The sequence below is a fragment of the Amphiura filiformis genome, chromosome 5 (assembly GCF_039555335.1).
Source record: "Amphiura filiformis chromosome 5, Afil_fr2py, whole genome shotgun sequence".
Taxonomy (NCBI): domain Eukaryota; kingdom Metazoa; phylum Echinodermata; class Ophiuroidea; order Amphilepidida; family Amphiuridae; genus Amphiura; species Amphiura filiformis.
The window spans coordinates 64,085,020-64,106,557 of NC_092632.1; the positions used below are offsets into that span (position 1 = coordinate 64,085,020).

At 38.1% G+C, this 21,538-nt stretch overlaps 1 protein-coding gene across 4 annotated transcripts in view; it reads left to right on the forward strand.

Annotated features, from left to right (window-relative positions):
* Positions 1-2,202: 2,202 nt before the first annotated feature.
* LOC140153540 (uncharacterized) overlaps positions 2,203-21,538 on the forward strand; it is a 61,581-nt gene continuing 42,245 nt past the window's right edge. For 2 of the 4 annotated variants that reach the window (XM_072176312.1, XM_072176314.1), the window contains exons 1-4: positions 2,203-2,355; positions 6,046-6,173; positions 7,466-7,561; positions 8,043-9,996. In XM_072176312.1, coding sequence (XP_072032413.1) covers positions 2,238-2,355; positions 6,046-6,173; positions 7,466-7,561; positions 8,043-9,996 — 2,296 coding nt within the window. In that variant the 5' untranslated portion in view covers positions 2,203-2,237. The remainder of the gene's footprint in view (positions 2,356-6,045; positions 6,174-7,465; positions 7,562-8,042; positions 9,997-21,538) is intronic. The other 2 variants (XM_072176315.1, XM_072176317.1) reach the window with 1 other exon arrangement.

The following is a 21,538-nucleotide window of genomic DNA, read 5'->3' on the forward strand; positions in this document are numbered from 1 at the left end:
AACGTCTAGGCGCTGTGCCTGTGAACGGTGTTGCGCACTATAAATCAGGGGGGGGGCAAGCATTTTTTGGAAGGTCGAAAGGGGGCCAAGCGATTTTTGGCAGGTCGAAGGGGGGGCAAGCAATTTTTGTCACATGTATTTGGGCACCATTCTATATTAGGTACGCCCAAAAAAGCCGCAAAAAGGTGTATTATAGAAAAACGTTAGAAACACATTCAAATATGCAAAATGTCCTGCTCGATGCGCTCGCATTATATGATAAGACAATTTAAGGTTTTAAATTCGGGTTTCCCAAAATCTTGTATGTGTAAGGTGGGGGGGGCAAAGAATTTTTGGCACGTCAAAAAGGGGGGGGGGGCAAAGGTTTTTTGGCACGACCAAAGGGGTGGGGGGGGGAAGGGCAAGCGATTTTTGGTACGGACCATTTTGAAAATTCACCACCCCGGGGGTACATATAATTATTGCACAGCCCCTAATGCAAACTTGAAATGGTCTACCTAGGCGCGCGTAGATGCATATTTTAAACGTTTCTGTCAGTGTTTTCCCAGGGATAGGCCTATGATATTCCTGGTTTTCCTAAGCCTTTTTAGCGTAAATGTGTGCTTGCCTGCCCTCTCGGCCTGCCAAGTGACACCCAGGCCCCAACTCGGCCGGCAAGTTTGCTACACAGTGGCGTAACCAGTGGGGTGGCCCGGGGGGGGGGGGGCTGCCCCGGGCACAAAAAAACTGGGAAGAAGAGCAAAAAATTGGGAAGGAGGAAAAGGGGAGAAGGAGAGAAAAGAGGGAAGAGAAAGGGAAAGAAGGAAAAAGAGGGAAGAAGAAAAGGGGAGAGAAGAAAAGAAAAAGAGGGAAGAAAAAAAGGAAGGAGAAGAGAAAGGGGAAGAGAAAAGGAAAGAAAGAGGGAAGAAGATCTATAGGGCCTACTACTTTCTTTTGTGAAATTTGTACTCTGAAACACTGACTTTTTAGCTTCTAATATGCCAAAACCAGAGCTTCAGGGGCCCCGCCCCTTGACCTGCCGGGGCTTTGCCACTGATTCTCACCAGGGGCCCTAAGCCGGGCCCCTGGACCCCACCCGTTAAACGCTTCGCGGCAAGCCGCTCGCACATAAATACTACAACTTCGGATCAGAAATTGGGAAATTTTTCAATCTTGCCCCCCTCCCGGAAGGTCAGGTCTGGTTACGCCCCTGTTGCTACAAGTTTAGGCTCCCCCATATCCCGGGGAGGGACTGGTCATTGACAAGGGGGTATATCATGCGTGGCCACGAAGTCTCAAATAGCACCCTAAACAGCAACGATGTCTGAAAATGCACCCCTAAACAATATGACAAGTGCAACTTAAAAATAGCCTAAGTATTGACATTATTTTTAGCCCCATTAGAAGCAAGTAAATCATTCATATTTTGACTTGAAACCCTTCATGATAACTGGGAACAGGGGTAGCGCTAGGCCTATAGGTTGCTTTTTGGGGTCCCGGACCCACCAAAATAGAGTTCGGACCCCCTGTTTTTAAATTATCTGCAAGTTCAGGGGTCCCTGAAGACCCCCAGTTTTTCAATCTAGGGCCTATAGCGCTATTGCAGACATACCGGTACTATTTATACTGCATTTGTGCAACTCGGACTCACCAAACTCTACTCCGGACCCCCTACTTTTTAATTTTCTGTAAGTTCGGGGGTCCCTGCGGACACTGGAGTGTTTAGTTCTAGCGCTATACTGACTGGGAAAACACAAATTCAAAAGTTCATAACTTTTAACCTTTATTCCATGCTACAGGTCCCAAAACTGTGATTTTATTGTACAAGGTATACCCTTTTTCTTAAATTTCCTTGTTTTAGATACCCTATTCACGATACGTAAGTACAATACCCGATCATGAAAAAAGACCCTTTTTACGCGAATCTTTGACCCCCCCAGGCCTAATAGAGAAAAAATGACTAGAATACTTTGGTTGAAATTACCCCATAAAGAAATTAATGTTTGCCAAAAATATTTTGCTCCCTTTTGACTTGCCAAAAATCTACCAAAATTGCCTGGTAAAATTGTCTCCCTTTTTCTGCCCCTTTTACATTTAAAAAGTTGCTTACCCCGCGGTGACCCTGCCCCTTCCCCTTCTTCCGGCCGCTAAGGGAAAGTATGTCAGCCTTATGACAAACGTTGTCGGCGATTATGACGTAATTCAAGTCTACGTGGTTTTGTGTACATGTTTGCGATCTGTAATGGAGAGCGGCTGTGATGATGGCAATATCTTTCATCTTTTCTGCCGCTATTCTGTTTAGCGCAATTTGTTCATACAGTGTATCAGATTTAGAGATTCCTGAATTTCAAGAGTGTGTAGATACAGCTTGTAACGGTAAGCCTTTTGCTTCAAATTAGAAATAAACACGATTTTAACTTGACAGAATTAGAACGGAAGTGCAGAATTTGGAAACCTTGTCAATCAGATAACGTTAAAGCTAAAATGTTTTTGGCTCTGCCAGTGAGTGCAAAACTACCTGCAACGATCGTCACAAGAAGCATTTATTGAGCACCAAGCCAGACTATAGTGGGAATTCTAATTGAATGAACGCAGCTTTCAATAGCGTGACGAATTTTTGCGTACACTGCGCGATGTACGCCAGCATGTGCGACTGCGCGTGAGTAACGCGGAAGTGAATCCAACCATGCCAACGCACTTGTGATTGGATAGCATTGTATCCAAGGTCGTATGCTCACGCTTGTAGTTTGAAATACGCAATATACGATCGCGGTTGGCTCGAGTGCAGCTGTTAAAAGCTGCGCTCATTCAATTGGAATTCTTACTATACACAGTTTCAAGTAGTAAAACATGAAAACTATATAACTATTGTTCCAAAAACAATCAGGTTAATGATTTAATTTAGAATCACTGAATCAGGATTCACATCATTCACTCGAGTCAGCCTAACTGAGTTTCTCTAGCCTTTTCCACTCTTCTTCTTCTTCTTGAGACTACTGCCCAATCCTCCTAAGGGAAGCTGATGAGCAGGGATGAGTGTGCATGCAGAAGATTTAATTAGTCTTTGATTCCCAACTCCTTAATGTGGAAATGGGTGTGGAGTGCTTGTTTAAATTGCTCTGGTTCTACTATAGTATATGTCGCACAATTGAATACATGCACAACGTGTGCACCAATATATTTTTGTAAACATTTTAGGCCTATATATTAAAGTTACCGGCGATCTTTTCCTTTAGACCACCCTCGCTATATAGGGACTAAATTATTACTTTTGCATCAAGTTTTAATTTTGCATCAAGGTTTAACAGTTGCCAAACACTTTGGAGTCAGGTTTAATGTATTGGAAGGAGGGCAGGGCTTCGATAAATGAGGGAAATTATGGGGTAAAAAACAAGGTTAAAACAACTTTTTGAACACAAGTGAAAACGGCTATTCTGCTGGGAAGTTTTTGTCTCCAAAAATAATTTAAAAATTATTGAAAATGCAAAACACATACCTTCATAAAATCAGCATCACTTCCGTCACATGAAAACATGATTAGATGAGTGGAAAATGGCAAAGAATTTGTGAAATGAGGGAATTTTTTAAAGAAAAATACATCGTGTTTTTCGAGAAATTCGCCATCTTGAATTATGCAAAATTGCGTCATGCAGTACTTAAAATGTTGTCAAACGCGCTTGAAAATGCTTGATACGCGAGCGTAAATCACTGCCAAAACGAGCGTACATCAAGCGCCCGTGCTACGCGAAAGTTTTGGAGTTTGCATCGCCGGTTTTGCATTCAGCTCTTTTACGTCAAAAATTGCGATAAAAACGCGGAGTTTGGAACAAAATAAAGCTTGTTCGATAAAATAAAAGGTATGTTTGTATAGCTTAGAACATGTTTAACCTTGATGCGAAAGTTTAATTTGATAAATTCGTTATTTTAACCTTAGGCCCTTCGCACTTGATTATTAGTTTCCTGTTTACCGCCCGCGTCCAAAATTGAAAATCTCAAAATAATTAATTAGACACCTCGTCCCTCTTCCAAAATCTTCAACAGGAAACTAATAATCAAGTGCGAAGGGCCTTATTTAACTCGGGTGGTCTAAAAGAAAAGATCGCCAAGTTACCTGTTATCAAAGTGTCCGCAAAAAACTGGTCATCGCAAGTTTCTTTGATGCTGAAAACTAACAATATTCACGCAGGGACAGGCCGAAAACCTTACCTCAATCGTAAAATCCAGCCCATGCATGTCATAACTGTCCAATTAAATTTTTCTGGACCCTTCGGTACCTGCAAAACCAACGTTTAAGGGGTCCAATGAGAATTTAAGGAGTCAACCTGTCTGAAATTCTGAACTTTGGAACTTGACAAATATTCCAATGAAATTATTAGTACGGTACGGAAAAACAGTGGCATGATCGACAAGAATTATGTTTATGAAATTATTAGTGTCGTTGGCCTGTGGTAATTTGGAAGATTTACTGATTTTTTATTGTCTCGCCTGATAAGGCAGGAGACTATATAATCACTTTTCCGTATGTATGTATGTGTGTATGTGTGTATGTGTGTGTGTGTGTATGTGACAAATTTGGTTAAAGTTTTGGTTAAAGTTTGCCTTCCGCCTATTTTCTCGGAGACTATGAGTCGCACGTTCCTCAAACTTGGTGGGTGGGTGCATCTTGACCCGAGACAGAACCGGTTTGTATTGGTTAGTGCGCCAAGGTCACTGAGGTCATGTAGGGGTCATCTGAGGTCAAATTAGTAAAAACTGTCGTATGGGCATGAAACTTGGTTGGTACAGTCAACATTTAAAGCCAAATTTTTGGAAAGTCATTTCAAGGTCACCAGGGGTCATCTGAGGTCAAATTAGTAAAAACTGTCGTATGGGCATGAAACTTGGTTGGTACAGTCAACATTTAAAGCCAAATTTTGGAAGGTCATTTCAAGGTCACCAGGGTCATCTGAGGTCAAATTAGTAAAACTGTCGTATGGGCATGAAACTTGGTGGGTACAGTCAACATTTAAAGCCAAATTTTTGGAAGGTCATTTCAAGGTCACCAGGGGTCATCTGAGGTCAAATTAGTAAAAACTGTTGTACGGGCATGAAACTTGGTGGGTACAGTCAACATTTAAAGCCAAATTTTTGGCAGGTCATTTCAAGGTCACCAGGGGTCATCTGAGGTCAAATTAGTAAAAACTGTTGTACGGGCATGAAACTTGGTGGGTACAGTCAACATTTAAAGCCAAATTTTTGGAAGGTCATTTCAAGGTCACCAGGGTCATCTGAGGTCAAATTAAGTAAAAACTGTTGTATGCGGGCATGAAACTTGGTGGGTACAGTCAACATTTAAAGCCAAATTTTTGGAAGGTCATTTCGAGGTCACTAGGGGTCATCTGAGGTCAAATGAGTAAAAACTGTTGTCTGGGCATGAAACTTGGTGGGAACAGTCAACATTTAAAGCCAAATTTTTGGAAGGTCATTTCGAGGCCAACAGGGGTCATCTGAGGTCAAATTAGTAAAAACTTTCAGATAGGCATGAAATTCGGTGGGTACAGTCAACATTTAAAGCCAAATTTTTGGAAGGTCATTTCAGGGTCACCAGGGTCATCCGAGGTCAAATTAGTAAAACCTGTTGCATGGCCATGAGACTTGATGGGTACGGTCACCATCAGCCAGATAATCGTGCCCAGCCGATAACCACCAAATTCATTTACCTCGACCAAAAGTAATCGCGAAAGCAGGCGAGACTCGTGGTTCGAGAACCGCCTTGTTTTTTTTACTTTTGATCGACGATTCTTATACCGATTTACGCCTCCGTGCATCGTAAAACTAAGGAGTCCATACAGTTTTTATCGGACCCTTTGGTCACTTTCAACTTGTGATTTAAGGAGTCCAAAATGGCCAAAATACAAAAAATAAGGAGTCTCTGGATGCGCAAACTCCTTAAATGCGACCCCTGGTCAGGATACTTTTTTGTTTTTGTAATTTTAGATATAAGTTTCTTGACTATCAAAGTGATTAGAAACTTCAAAAGATGCTGTAAACTTTTAACCATGACATATACCTTTTGTTTCTTTGCAGTGCCCCTTTCTCATGGTAAGACCGTTTCGTCATTTGACAGTCATGAACCATCATATCTGTCCTATGCTGCGGATGAAGAGATTACCATATTAGGGAAGAACAGTGGCAATAAAATATGGCTAGCGCAGGTAAGAAGCCCCAAGTGTTCAGTGTTGTGTTACAGAATGAAGATTGAAAGGGTATCTTTAGTATTTAAGTGATTTGCTCGACAGCGAAGCCCTCAATTTTTCTTAAATTTCTTCTTTTTGCATGTCTTCAGATTGTAATGCTCAGTAGTGTTCTAAAATACCATATGAAAGACTAAGTCTGAAGCGGTTTTATCAAGTTTTATAATAAAACCTGGAGATCTGCGGTTTTATTCACTGTGTCACCGATCGAGTGACACGTCTCGTGCATGTTTATCATTGAATCATTGATGTATAACCTAAGTGTATTCGTTATGCCTCTTACTTAGGGCTCATATTGAAATTCCCTTATATAGGAAGGTGTGCGCCATCCTGCAGCTTTCCTGTGCTAGCCTTCTTTTGTTAAAATCCTGGGCAGGGTGTATCACTGATGCATATAATCCATCCGCTTTATGACTGAGCTTTCCTGAGGCGCTTAGCGAGGGGAATCCTGCCTTCTTTCTGTGTGAAAACATGGTAGGGTATTTCAATATGAGCCCTTATGCGTCCCAGCTGTGTGTGAAGATCTGTTCAAATTAATAACGGTCTGCAAGATAATGCACACCTTGACCTTAATTATAGGCGCTGGAATGAAATAATTTCCTTTGTTTTATCTCATTTGTTGGCTCAACATTAAAAGGGGATATAATGTAATCAGCGAAAAATAACATTTTGTGGAAAACAAATCTCTGTTGCTATCCACCCATCATTTCGGACAGGCAGTTTGCTCCTGGGACAGGCAAAATTAGGGCTCATATTGAAATACCCTACCACGTTTTCACACAGAAAGAAGGCAGGATTCCCCTCGCTAAGCGCGCGCCTCAGGAAAGCTCGGTCATAAAACGGATGGATTATATGCATCAGTGATACACCCTGCCCAGGATTTTAACAAAAGAAGGCTAGCACAGGAAAGCTGCAGGATGGCGCACACCTTCCTGTGTAAGAGAATTTCAATATGAGCCCTTTTAATGCTTGTGACTTGATGCTAAATTATAAAATAATGCATGAATAAGTTCTGTGAACTCAAAACAAGACCAGACAAGTAAAATAAGGCTATAGCTATTTGAACTGACTTACCTCCAGAAGGGGTGAAAATGATTTGGCAAATTACCCATGCCATGAACAAAAGAATTCATAATCCACAAAGTAGCAGTTAATATTATTGGCACTTCTGTGTACTGACAGCTGTAAAGAGTCTTCATGTACCAGGAACACATGGAGTTCATGTGCAATTACTTATGTATCTTTTTTTTCAGTCATTGAAGACTGGAGATCGAGGCCTTATAAGCAGAGCAGATGTAGAGGAGAAAAGTGTGATTAGTGAACATACTTTTCATAGAGTGAGAACTCGGGTAAGTACATCATTCTACATTTAAATATGACTACATGGCTATAGGACCAAAAAAGATGTTGTACCTTAGTAAAAAATTAAAAAAAATGTTGGTATTTATACAGCGCCTTTCACATGTGGACATGTACCAAAGCGCTTTACATTTATTCCGCCGTCGTTAGAATATGTCAGCTGCCATACAATGCCTTAGGCATGCTCATACCTTTGGGCGGCGCTCAATGGACAGTATTCATAACAGCTCCCCATTTCACACCTGGGTGGAGAGGAGTAATCGAGATAAAGTGCCTTACTCAAGGGCACAACACGATGGCTTCGCCGGTGCTCGAACCCGCAACCTTCCGATTATGAGTCGTAGTATTTTTGTTCCCTTCACAGCTTACAAAAACCACATTCCTGGCATTAGATAAGCTTGAAATGTGTTTCATTATAATTGACAGTAAATTGATATTTGAAAGAGCTTTTAACTTTTAATTTTCCTGCAGCTTCTTTTACCCAATGTGCCTGCACTGGAGGACACTCCACCCTCTGGCCAAGCTCAGACACCACCTAATGGGAACGATGGCATCACAGGTAGGTCACCATCTCTCAACCAACATGCACCTGTATCCAATGAGAATAATCAACATAATCTAAATCATCCTCAGCATTCCAAAACTACTACAGTAAATACAGATGAAACAAGTACCAAATACACATCAGACCAAGATCAAATTGTGCAAACTTGTGAAAATAGTAATGATAATAATGTAAATAACATTGAAAGTAATGATCAAAGAATTTTACAGGTACAGCAGCAGCAGCACAGAGCAAGTGGGAATTTAGGCTCGGAGAGTAGTATTCATGTAAACAGGGTGCCTGATCAGCATCCAAACCAGCAGCGTGGTAATCAGCACGGTTCATCAAGATTTCAGGAAAGACTAATTTCACCGGACGATATTTCAGATCACCTTGATAAGCAAATACCTATTGACAGGGTGGATATTCAAGGAGATAGGAAAGTTGTACAAATACGGCAAGGCACCGGACATAGTGAGCGGGGCATGAAACAAGTAGATCCCAACAAAAATGAGAATGTGCCCGATACCACCCACCAGCAGCTTCATGGTCAACATGAACCAGCAGATGTTTTGACTAAAGAGGAAGTGGTCGTTGAAACAGTCTCTGGTGGTTCCCGGAAGATCCAACTAGATGTTCCTTCGAGTCCGTTGCCTAGTTCTCAAGCAACAGAAGCGGATTCTAACAGCATTCCTACCTCAGAAAATACCCACTCAGCAGGTAGATATACAGTAGAGGATGTTGAGGTCCAGAATAATACTCCAATGCATACGGAAACAGTAGAGCAAACAAGACCAACTGATATTCCACCATCTAATCAGCAACCTGATACAGATCATAGATATATGCCAGCAGAAGATCAAATAATCGAAAAATTACCTTTGCACAAAGAAAATCGACAACAAATTGAGAATGTCAATGAGATTATGGGTGAGGGAGATTATATGCCTGAAGAGGATAGAATACTTGAAAGTTTACCTGGACACCAAGAAAATCAACAGCAAATTCATCAACAAGATAATGTAAATGAGGCTGGTACTGAGAATGTCATGGAAGCAATAAATGTAAATGAGGCCGTAAGCAGTGAAAGTGATGAAGATGAAGTGGAGGAAGAAGAGAAGGATGGAATGGCAGCATTTTATCGTCGGTTACGAGAGAGAGATAAGGAAGAGGAAGAGGATGATGACGAAGAAGAAGATGACATCCTTGGTGATATATTTGATGCTAAGGAAAGAGATAGCGATATAGATAGTATGCGCGATGCTAAGAAGGAAGAGGAAAAAGCACACAAATTACTGAGGACTAAAACAGGGGACATGGGCATAGAGGAAGATCATGTCACCCCAGAGCATGTCTTCACTGATGCACATGCCAAAAGAGGGGTTGACATACGTGATCATAAACCTGAAGATAGTGAAAAAGTAATACGGGAATACTTCTCGTCTGTGGATGCCGTTATCGCAAAAGATAAAGAAAGGTCGAAAGAGGAGCGTGAAAAGTGGGAAGAAGAATTGAAAGAGCGAAAAGAAAGAGAGCCTTTATTCGGTGATGTAGGGGAATTTAACAAATCTGAAATCAAAACAATGGAAGAGGAGAGAAAAAAAGAAGCAATACAGCAAAGCGTGAACAGAGGAGGAGGAAAAGTAAAAGCGCTGTCAATTGAGGATGAAATAGATGAGATGATGGGGCAAGATGAATTGGATACAAATGATGACGCGCTTACTACAGATACCGTTGGAGATCAGCTGGAAGGGACACATAGCGCAAGTGATCAGTATGTGAGAGATACAGGTCATCAGAGACAAGACGCTGATGATGAAAGCCATGAGATGAGAGATGCAGTGAGCCTTGAACAAGTTGAAGAGACAAGAAATGCACCAGGTATAGCTTGCAATCCATCAACCAATGAACCACCTGCATGGATGTTTGACCACCACCTTAATTGCCTGCCTGTGTGATTAACCAAGTCATCCGATAACCAAACAATAACCACTAACACATAACACTTTGATCAGCCCCAAACTAGGGTATAGGGTCCTCGTATTTATACTTTGTAGGGTGGGGGGGGGCTCATAATCCTTACATTAATACTTTGGAATGATATCAAATCTCATAAAAGGTTTTGCACAGGGATATTGCACCTGTAAAAGTTACAATGGATACTTGACGTAGTTGTTCCAATTTCTTTGTTCTGTGCAAGCGCATAAGGGATAGATTTTGCACAAAAAGCGTGTCTTCTTTAACAGATGCAGTACTAAATACTAATTGTTCGATTTTGTGCCTATTTGATGCTGATCAAAGAATAGTGATAGAACATCCGTAAACCATACTAATACTTGTGCTTATTAGATTTGTTTCACAGTGTGGGATTTACAATTCGGAAAGTATAGAAAACATTTGTTAATAATGTACATGTAACATAGATACTGTACTAATGCAATTCTTACTGTAAGCCCATATAGGCCTACATACTAATGCTGTAGACAATTTTGGCTTCTTTGAGTATGTAGCATCCGCATGTGATACACGCCCAAGCAAAGGTGGCGTATCTGTATGGCGTAGTCACTTCAACCGCGCTGCATCATGCACTACAGATGCACCACCTTTGGTTGCGCATGTATCATACATGGATGCTATACTACTATCTCGAGAAAGCCAAACATGACTAAAGCAACCATCCCTAATGATCATAATAATTTTATTTCTAAGCAAGGCAAGTTGATCAACTTAACCCTGGTTGCTCTATAAGCATGCTGCCTCCACATCCTAAAGTAACCTTCCACTTCCAAGTTGAATCGTACGTAAAAATGACAATCTTTTATATAGCCCTCAAAAGAACCAAACTTCAATCACAGCTATGAAACAGGAACAAATCTATTAAGCACATTAACATGCTAAGGCTCAATATACTAGAATCAATGCTGGTATTCTCAAAAAAGTGTTTAGCTATAAACTTAAAGGTTGTCTGGTGTTCTCTATCTAGAGCTGGACAACAACAACAGGGAAGTTGTTAAACACTGGTTGAGACCAGGTGCATTGAAATCTATGACCAATAAGCATCGCTTTTAGCCTACATTGTACACTGTAGTACCTTTTTACAACTCATATTAATTATATTGCATCTTGTAGTGTCAGTAGTTTATTTTACAAAGATACATACATGTATAACATGAATGTTGCAGTTGTTTTACATGAACAGATATTGAATCGGATTAAAAGTCTTTTTTTTATCATCGTTTCTTTAATTTTTAACCATGATTTTGCAGTGAAAACATCCTTGAAGTATTATCCTACTAGGTTGCAAATTTCCAGACTTTTCAGAGAAAAAACATTTAAGAAAGGGAAAAGCTGGTTTACAAGCAATTTAAGATAGATTTGGGAGTTTTCATTATTCTTGTGGCAAAGAAATTTAACATGAACCGTTTTCTTTCCACAGCTTTGAGCTGTAACTACAATGAACACGTACATGTATGCTCAATACAGGCTGTATCAAAAAGATTGGTACCCAATAATTTTGATGTTTGTTGAAAAGCCTGCCTCTTCCAAATACAACATTGGATACTCTTGAAATGTCCAGAATGAATAGTTTACGACTTGTTTAATTAATCGACACATTGTTTTGGATCTTATGTTGAATTTGTGTCAGACTTGTCCATTTTCAATGAAAAGTGATGGCTACCAATCATTTGATATAGCCTGTATTAATGGTGTGGGCAGCAGATGTCCATGATTACCACATACATGAGAAGCTTTATGTTGTGGAGCGTGTACTTATTATTTTGCATGATTCTGTTTTTCAGAATGTAACGTGTGATTATAACAATAGCTCATACATGTTTACTTTAATTAATACATTTGTTTTCACAGCTTTGTTTTACTGTTAAATATTAATGTAATTGCAAATTTTGAATAATCCTTCACAGTGCACATAATTAACTGATTAATTAAGTAGGTATGATTAACTAATACCTCATTACTAACTAAGCAACCCAACTATATAATTTGCAGCAACACAGCAGAAAAACATGTGGGTGGAGCATCCACTATTGTGGTCATGGCAGTGGCTGCATTCCAGTCCCAAGTATCCCACCAAAACGCACCGTGGCATCCTATTCGAAAAGTACACCACCCCAACATGGATAATACCCACCAAGAAGTACAAAGAGTTAGAAGTTCTAATGAAGCGCCTGGAAGTGTTTAGAAATAAAGGTGGCAACACACAAACTCACATACATGATATCATCAATAGCGATACCACATACATTCACACACAATTTGATAGTATTCGAACATGCAAACATGCTAACCCACTGTACATTCATTCTCCAGCATACACCTCGCTTAGTGCCGCTCTTGATTTTTGTCCAGTATCAAATGCTTTAGATTTAGGTGCTTACTCAAAAAATAATAATCCCAGAGAAAAGATTTTGCTTGCATCAAACCATTCTGGTATGAATGCTAAACACCAAATAGGTAACAAATCATGCGAAGCCGAAGATTTTCAGACATTTTTGAAAGCCCATGTGTATTGTAATGCTCCAGAATTGAAAGAGTCTAGGAAAGAAGTAGTTAACAAACAAGGCCGTTCAGAGAAACAAGTTCAGAGTACAGTGAAATGTAGTCATCTTAGTGATAAGGTTGTCCATCCATTATTATCATTTTGTTGGAATGAAAATCATTGTGATGTTTGTGATACAACTGATTTGGACATGGTTACTACTAACAATAATTTGGTGGTGGTTGATCATGATAGTGGGATGATGGTGCCAGAGCATGATGGTGGTGCATGTGTGTGGGGGCTTAAGTTGTTTTATGCGAGTGAGGATATGGTATGTTTGAAAGGTGATAGTAACGGGATATTGGCACAGTCATCATTGCACAATGGTTTGGTACAGAGTTCAAGGGATGATGTTGATGTAGCGGTGGAGGAACCTGTTGCAGAAACTTTGGGTGATGGAATGTGTATGACTATGCACAGTTGGTATGGCTTGTTCCAGGATGAAAAACCAACCCAGTCGGATGAGGAATTTGATAGTTTGATGCCATATTGGTTTGAAACAGCTCGTAATAAAACCATGAAACGAAACAGTGTTTATAGAACAACTCGTGATAAAAGAAGGAAAAGAGTTTCTGAAACAAAAAATGACAAGGAAATTGCTTCTGAAACAACTCATGATAAACCAGGAGAAACTGTTTATCACACAACTTCTGATAAACATAGGGAAAGTTCATCTAAAACAACTAATCAAAAAACAACTGAAACCATTTCATATAAAACCAAACCTAACACATGTCCTCCATGGTATTGGTATGAATTTGAGAAATGGATGTTTAAAAATCAAGTGAAATTGTCAGCTGAACTCATGCAGAAAGTTAGAACCAAAGGTAACACATGTCATGCATTGCCTTGGTATGAATTAAGCAAATTTGAGCGGCTATACTCTGGACTGGCAACCAAGCCGGAAATTAAAGTTAACAAATGCATTTGGTATGAGTTGAGCAAATTAAAGACAAAATTGGGAAAGAAAGTGAAAGGTGATAGTGACGGGATATTGGCACAGTCGTCATTGCACAATGGTTTGGTACAGAGGGGGAGGGATGATGATGATGATGTGGTGGCGGAACCGGTTGCAGAAACTTTGGGTGATGGAATGTGTATGACTATGCACAGTTGGTTTGGATTGTTCCAGGATGAAAAACCAACCCAGTCGGATGAGGAGTTTGATAGTTTGATGCCATATTGGTTTGAAACAGCTCGTAATAAAACCACAAAAAGAAAAAGTGTTTATAGAACAACTCGTGATAAAAGAAGGAAAAGAGTTTCTGACACAAAAAATGACAAGGAAATTATTTCTGGAACAACTCATGATAAACAAGGGAAACTGTTTCTGACAAACCAGGGGAAAGTGCATCTGACACAACTAATAAAATTAATGAAACCATTTCATCCAAACCAAAACCCTCATCCAAACCTGAACCTAACACATGTCTCGCATTGCATTGGTATGAATTAACCAAATTTGAACAATTATCATCTGGACTGGAATCAAAAATTAAAGTTAGGAGATGTCCACCATTCCATTGGTACGAGTTGGGCAAATTAAAAGAATTAAAATTAAAATGTACAAAGAAAAGTAGAGCCAGAGATAACATATGTCAGGCAATGTATTGGTATGAAGTTGTCAGATTTAAGAGAACAACTTCTGAGCTTATGAAGAAAACAAAAACCAAAGTTAATGTATGTCAGGCATTGAATTGGTATGAATTGGTAAAATCTAAGAGAACAGCTTGTGCACTCAGAAAGAAAATAAGATCCAAACCCAACACATCTCAGGCATTGAATTGGTATGAATTGGGCCAATCTAAGAGAACAAGTTGTGTACTCCAAAAGGAAACAAGATCCAAACTTAACACATCTCAGGCATTGCATTGGTATGAATTGGTAACATCAAAGAGAACAACTTGTGCACTCAGAAAGAAATTAAGATCCAAACCCAACACATCTCAGGCATTGAATTGGTATGAATTGGGCCAATCTAAGAGAACAAGTTGTGTACTCCAAAAGGAAGCAAGGTCCAAACTTAACACATCGCAGCCATTGCGTTGGTATGAATTGGTAAAATCCAAGAGAACAACTTGTGCACTCCGAAAGAAATTAAGATCCAAACCCAACACATCTCAGGCATGGTATTGGTATGAATTGGTAAAACCAAAGAGAACAACTTGTAAACTCACAAGGAAAACAACCAAAATTAATGTATGTCAGCCATTCCTTTGGTATGAATTAGTGAAATCAAAGAGAACAACTTGTAAACCTGCAAGGAAAACAAGAATCAAAGTTAATGTATGTCAGGTGTTGCTTTGGTATGAATTGGTAAAATCAAAGAGAACAACTTGTGCACGCCAAAAGGAAACAATGTCCAACCTTAACACATCTCAGGCATTGAATTGGTATGATTTGGGCAAATCTAAGAGAACAACCTGTGCACTCAGAAAGAAAATAAGATCCAAACCTAACACATCTCACGCATTGCTTTGGTATGATTTGGGCAAATTTAAGAGACCAACGTGTGCACTCAGAAAGAAAATAAGATCCAAAGCTAACATATCTCAGGCATTGCATTGGTATAAATTGGTAAAATCAAAGAGAACAACTTGTAAACTCTCAAAGAAAACAAAAACCAAAGTTAATGTATGTCAGCCATTGCTTTGGTATGAATTGGTAATATCAAAGAGAACAACTTGTAAACTCACAAAGAAAACAACAACTAAAGTTAATGTATGTCAGCCATTGCTTTGGTATGAGTTGGTAAAATCAAAGAGGACAACTTGTAAACTCACAAAGAAAACAACAACCAAAGTTAATGTATGTCAGCCATTGCTTTGGTATGAGTTGGTAAAATCAAAGAGAACAACTTGTAAACTCACAAAGAAAACAACAACCAAAGTTAATGTATGTCAGCCATTGCTTTGGTATGAGTTGGTAAAATCAAAGAGAACAACTTGTAAACTCACAAAGAAAACAACAACCAAAGTTAATGTATGTCAGCCATTGCTTTGGTATGAGTTGGTAAAATCAAAGAGAACAACTTGTAAACACACAAAGAAAACAACAACCAAAGTTCATGTATGTCAGCCATTGCTTTGGTATGAGTTGGTAAAATCAAAGAGAACAACTTGTAAACTCACAAAGAAACCAACAACCAAAGTTAATGTATGTCAGCCATTGCTTTGGTATGAATTGGTAAAATCAAAGAGAACAACTTGTAAACTCACAAGGAAAACAACAACCAAAGTTAATGTATGTCAGTCATTGCTTTGGTATGAATTGGTAAAATCAAAGAGAACAACTTGTAAACTCACAAGGAAACCAACAACCAAAGTTAATGTATGTCAGCCATTGCTTTGGTATGAATTGGTAAAATCAAAGAGAACAACTTGTAAACTCACAAAGAAAACAACAACCAAAGTTAATGTATGTCAGCCATTGCTTTGGTATGAGTTGGTAAAATCAAAGAGAACAACTTGTAAACTCACAAAGAAAACAACCAAAGTTAATGTATGTCAGCACTTGCTTTGGTATGAATTGGTTAAATCAAAGAGAACAACTTGTAAACTCACAAAGAAACCAACAACCAAAGTTAATGTATGTCAGCCATTGCTTTGGTATGAGTTGGTAAAATCAAAGAGAACAACTTGTAAACTCACAAAGAAAACAACAACCAAAGTTAATGTATGTCAGCCATTGCTTTGGTATGAGTTGGTAAAATCAAAGAGAACAACTTGTAAACTCACAAAGAAACCAACAACCAAAGTTAATGTATGTCAGCCATTGCTTTGGTATGAGTTGGTAAAATCAAAGAGAACAACTTGTAAACTCACAAAGAAAACAACAACCAAAGTTAATGTATGTCAGCCATTGCTTTGGTATGAGTTGGTAAAATCAAAGAGAACAACTTGTAAACTCACAAAGAAAACAACAACCAAAGTTCATGTTTGTCAGCCATTGCTTTGGTATGACTTGGTAAAATCAAAGAGAACAACTTGTAAACTCACAAAGAAAACAACAACCAAAGTTCATGTATGTCAGCCATTGCTTTGGTATGAGTTGGTAAAATCAAAGAGAACAACTTGTAAACCCACAAAGAAAACAACAACCAAAGTTAATGTATGTCAGCCATTGCTTTGGTATGAATTGGTAAAATCAAAGAGAACAACTTGTAAACTCACAAGGAAAACAACAACCAAAGTTAATGTATGTCAGTCATTGCTTTGGTATGAATTGGTGAAATCAAAGAGAACAACTTGTAGACTCACAAGGAAAACAACAACCAAAGTTAATGTATGTCAGCCATTCCTTTGGTATGAATTGGTAACATCAAAGAGAACAACTTGTAAACTCACAAAGAAACCAGCAACCATAGTTAATGTATGTCAGCCATTGCTTTGGTATGAATTGGTAAAATCAAAGAGAACAACTTGTAAACTCACAAAGAAAACAACCAAAGTTAATGTATGTCCGGCATTGCTTTGGTATGAATTGGTAAAATCAAAGAGAACAACTTGTAAACTCACAAAGAAACCAGCAACCAAAGTTAATGTATGTCAGCCATTGCTTTGGTATGAATTGGTAAAATCAAAGAGAACAACTTGTAAACTCACAAGGAAACCAACAACCAAAGTTAATGTATGTCAGCCATTGCTTTGGTATGAATTGGTAAAATCTAAAAGAACAACTTGTAAACTCACAAAGAAACCAACAACCAAAGTTAATGTATGTCAGCCATTGCTTTGGTATGACTTGGTAAAATCAAAGACAACAACTTGTAAACTCACAAGGAAACCAACAACCAAAGTTAATGTATGTCAGTCATTGCTTTGGTATGAATTGGTAAAATCTAAAAGAACAACTTGTAAACTCACAAAGAAACCAACAACCAAAGTTTATGTATGTCAGCCATTGCTTTGGTATGAATTGGTAAAATCAAAGAGAACAACTTGTAGACTCACAAGGAAAACAACCAAAGTTAATGTATGTCAGCCATTGCTTTGGTATGAATTGGCACAATCAAAGAGAACAACATGTAAACTCACAAAGAAACCAGCAACCAAAGTTAATGTATGTCAGCCATTGCTTTGGTATGAATTGGTAAAATCAAAGAGAACAACTTGTAAACTCACAAGGAAACCAACAACCAAAGTTAATGTATGTCAGTCATTGCTTTGGTATGAATTGGTAAAATCTAAAAGAACAACTTGTAAACTCACAAAGAAACCAACAACCAAAGTTAATGTATGTCAGCCATTGCTTTGGTATGACTTGGTAAAATCAAAGAGAACAACATGTAAACTCACAAAGAAACCAACAACCAAAGTTAATGTATGTCCGCCATTGCTTTGGTATGAATTGGTAAAATCAAAGACAACAACTTGTAAACTCACAAAGAAACCAACAACCAAAGTTTATGTATGTCAGCCATTGCTTTGGTATGAATTGGTAAAATCAAAGAGAACAACTTGTAGACTCACAAGGAAAACAACCAAAGTTAATGTATGTCAGCCATTGCTTTGGTATGAATAGGCACAATCAAAGAGAACAACATGTAAACTCACAAGGAAAACAACAACCAAAGTTAATGTATGTCAGCCATTCCTTTGGTATGAATTGGTAAAATCAAAGAGAACAACATGTAAACTCACAAGGAAAACAACAACCAAAGTTAATGTATGTCCGCCGTTCCTTTGGTATGAATTGGTCAAATCAAAGAGAACAACATGTAAACTCACAAAGAAACCAACAACCAAAGTTATTGTATGTCAGCCATTCCTTTGGTATGAATTGGTAGAATCAAAGAGAACAACTTGTAGACACACAAGGAAAACAACAACCAAAGTTAATGTATGTCAGCCATTCCTTTGGTATGAATTGGTAAAATCAAAGAGAACAACATGTAAACTCACAAGGAAAACAACAACCAAAGTTAATGCATGTCCGCCGTTCCTTTGGTATGAATTGGTCAAATCAAAGAGAACAACATGTAAACTCACAAAGAAACCAACAACCAAAGTTATTGTATGTCAGCCATTCCTTTGGTATGAATTGGTAAAATCAAAGAGAACAACTTGTAGACACACAAGGAAAACAACAACCAAAGTTAATGTATGTCAGCCATTGCTTTGGTATGAATTGGTAAAATCTAAGAGAACAACTTGTAAACTCACAAAGAAACCAACAACCAAAGTTATTGTATGTCAGCCATTCCTTTGGTATGAATTGGTAAAATCAAAGAGAACAACTTGTAGACTCACAAGGAAAACAACAACCAAAGTTAATGTATGTCCGCCATTGCTTTGGTATGAATTGGTAAAATCCAAGAGAACAACTTGTAAACTCACAAAGAAACCAACAACCAAAGTTAATGTATGTCAGCCATTGCTTTGGTATGAATTGGTAAAATCAAAGAGAACAACTTGTAAACTCACAAAGAAAACAACAACCAAAGTTAATGTATGTCCGCCATTGCTTTGGTATGAATTGGTAAAATCCAAGAGAACAACTTGTAAACTCACAAAGAAACCAACAACCAAAGTTAATGTATGTCAGCCATTGCTTTGGTATGAATTGGTAAAATCCAAGAGAACAACTTGTAAACTCACAAAGAAACCAATAACCAAAGTTAATGTATGTCAGCCATTGCTTTGGTATGAATTGGTAAAATCAAAGAGAACAACATGTAAACTCACAAGGAAAACAACAACCAAAGTTAATGTATGTCCGCCATTGCTTTGGTATGAATTGGTAAAATCAAAGCGAACAACTTGTAAACTCACAAAGAAACCAACAACCAAAGATAATGTATGTCAGCCATTGCTTTGGTATGAATTGGTAAAATCAAAGAGAACAACATGTAAACTCACAAGGAAAACAACAACCAAAGTTAATGTATGTCCGGCATTGCTTTGGTATGAATTGGTAAAATCAAAGCGAACAACTTGTAAACTCACAAAGAAAACAACAACCAAAGTTAATGTATGTCAGCCGTTCCTTTGGTATGAATTGGTCAAATCAAAGAGAATAACATGTAAACTCACAAGGAAAACAACAACCAAGGTTAATGTATGTCAGCCAATCATTTGGTATGAATTGGTAAAATCAAAGAGAACAACATGTAAACTCACAAGGAAAACAGCAACCAAAGTTAATGTATGTCCGCCATTGCTTTGGTATGAATTGGTAAAATCAAAGAGAACAACTTGTAAACTCACAAAGAAACCAATGAAACCAACAACCAAAGTTAATGTATGTCCGCCGTTCCTTTGGTATGAATTGGTCAAATCAAAGAGAACAACATGTAAACTCACAAGGAAAACAACAACCAAAGTTAATGTATGTCAGCCATTCCTTTGGTATGAATTGGTAAAATCAAAGAGAACAACATGTAAACTCACAAGGAAAACAACAACCAAGGTTAATGTATGTCAGCCATTCCTTTGGTATGAATTGGTAAAATCTCAGAGAACAACTTGTAAACTCACAAGGAAAACAACAACCAAAGTTAATGTATGTCAGCCATTGCTTTGGTATGAATTGGCAAAATCAAAGAGAACAACATGTAAACTAACAAAGAAACCAGCAACCATAGTTAATGTATGTCAGCCGTTCCTTTGGTATGAATTAGTCAAATCAAAGAGAACAATTTGTAAACTTACAAGGAAAACAACATCCAAAGTTAATGTATGTCAGCCATTGCTTTGGTATGAATTGGTAAAATCTAAGAGAACAACTTGTAAACTTACAAGGAAAACAACAACCAAAGTTAATGTATGTCAGCCATTCCTTTGGTATGAATTGGTAAAATCAAAGAGAACAACATGTAAACTCACAAGGAAAACAACAACCAAAGTTAATGTATGTCCGCCGTTCCTTTGGTATGAATTAGTAAAATCAAAGAGAACAATTTGTAAACTTAGAAGGAAAACAACAACCAAAGTTAATGTATGTCAGCCATTGCTTTGGTATGAATTGGTAAAATCTAAGAGAACAACTTGTAAACTTACAAGGAAAACAACAACCAAAGTTAATGTATGTCAGCCATTGCTTTGGTATGAATTGGTAAAATCAAAGAGAACAACTTGTAACCTTACAAGGAAAACAACAGCCAAAGTTAATGTATGTCAGCCATTGTTTTGGTATGAATTAGTAAAATCAAAGAGAACAACATGTAAACTCACAAAGAAAACAAGAACCAAAGTTAACGTATGTCAGTCATTCCTTTGGTATGAATTGGTAAAATCAAAGAGAACTACTTGTAAACTCACAAAGAAACCAGCAACCATAGTTCATGTATGTCAGCCATTGCTTTGGTATGAATTGGTAAAATCTAAGAGAACAACTTGTAAACTCACAAGGAAAACAACAACCAAAGTTAATGTATGTCAGCCATTGCTTTGGTATGTATTGGTAAAATCAAAGAGAACAACATGTAAACTCGCAACGAAACCAACAACCAAAGTTAATGTATGTCAGCACTTGCTTTGGTATGAATTGGTAAAATCAAAGAGAACAACATGTAAACTCACAAAGAAACCAGCAACCATAGTTAATGTATGTCAGCCATTGCTTTGGTATGAATTAGGAAAATCAAAGAGAACAACTTGTAAACCTACAAGGAAAACAACGGCCAAAGTTAATATATGTCAGCACTTGCTTTGGTATGAATTGGTAAAATCAAAGAGAACAACTTGTAACCTTACAAGGAAAACAACAGCCAAAGTTAATGTATGTCAGCCATTGCTTTGGTATGAATTGGCAAAATCAAAGAGAACAACATGTAAACTCACAAAGAAATCAGCAACCATAGTTAATGTATGTCAGCCATTGCTTTGGAATGAATTAGTAAAATCAAAGAGAACAATTTGTAAA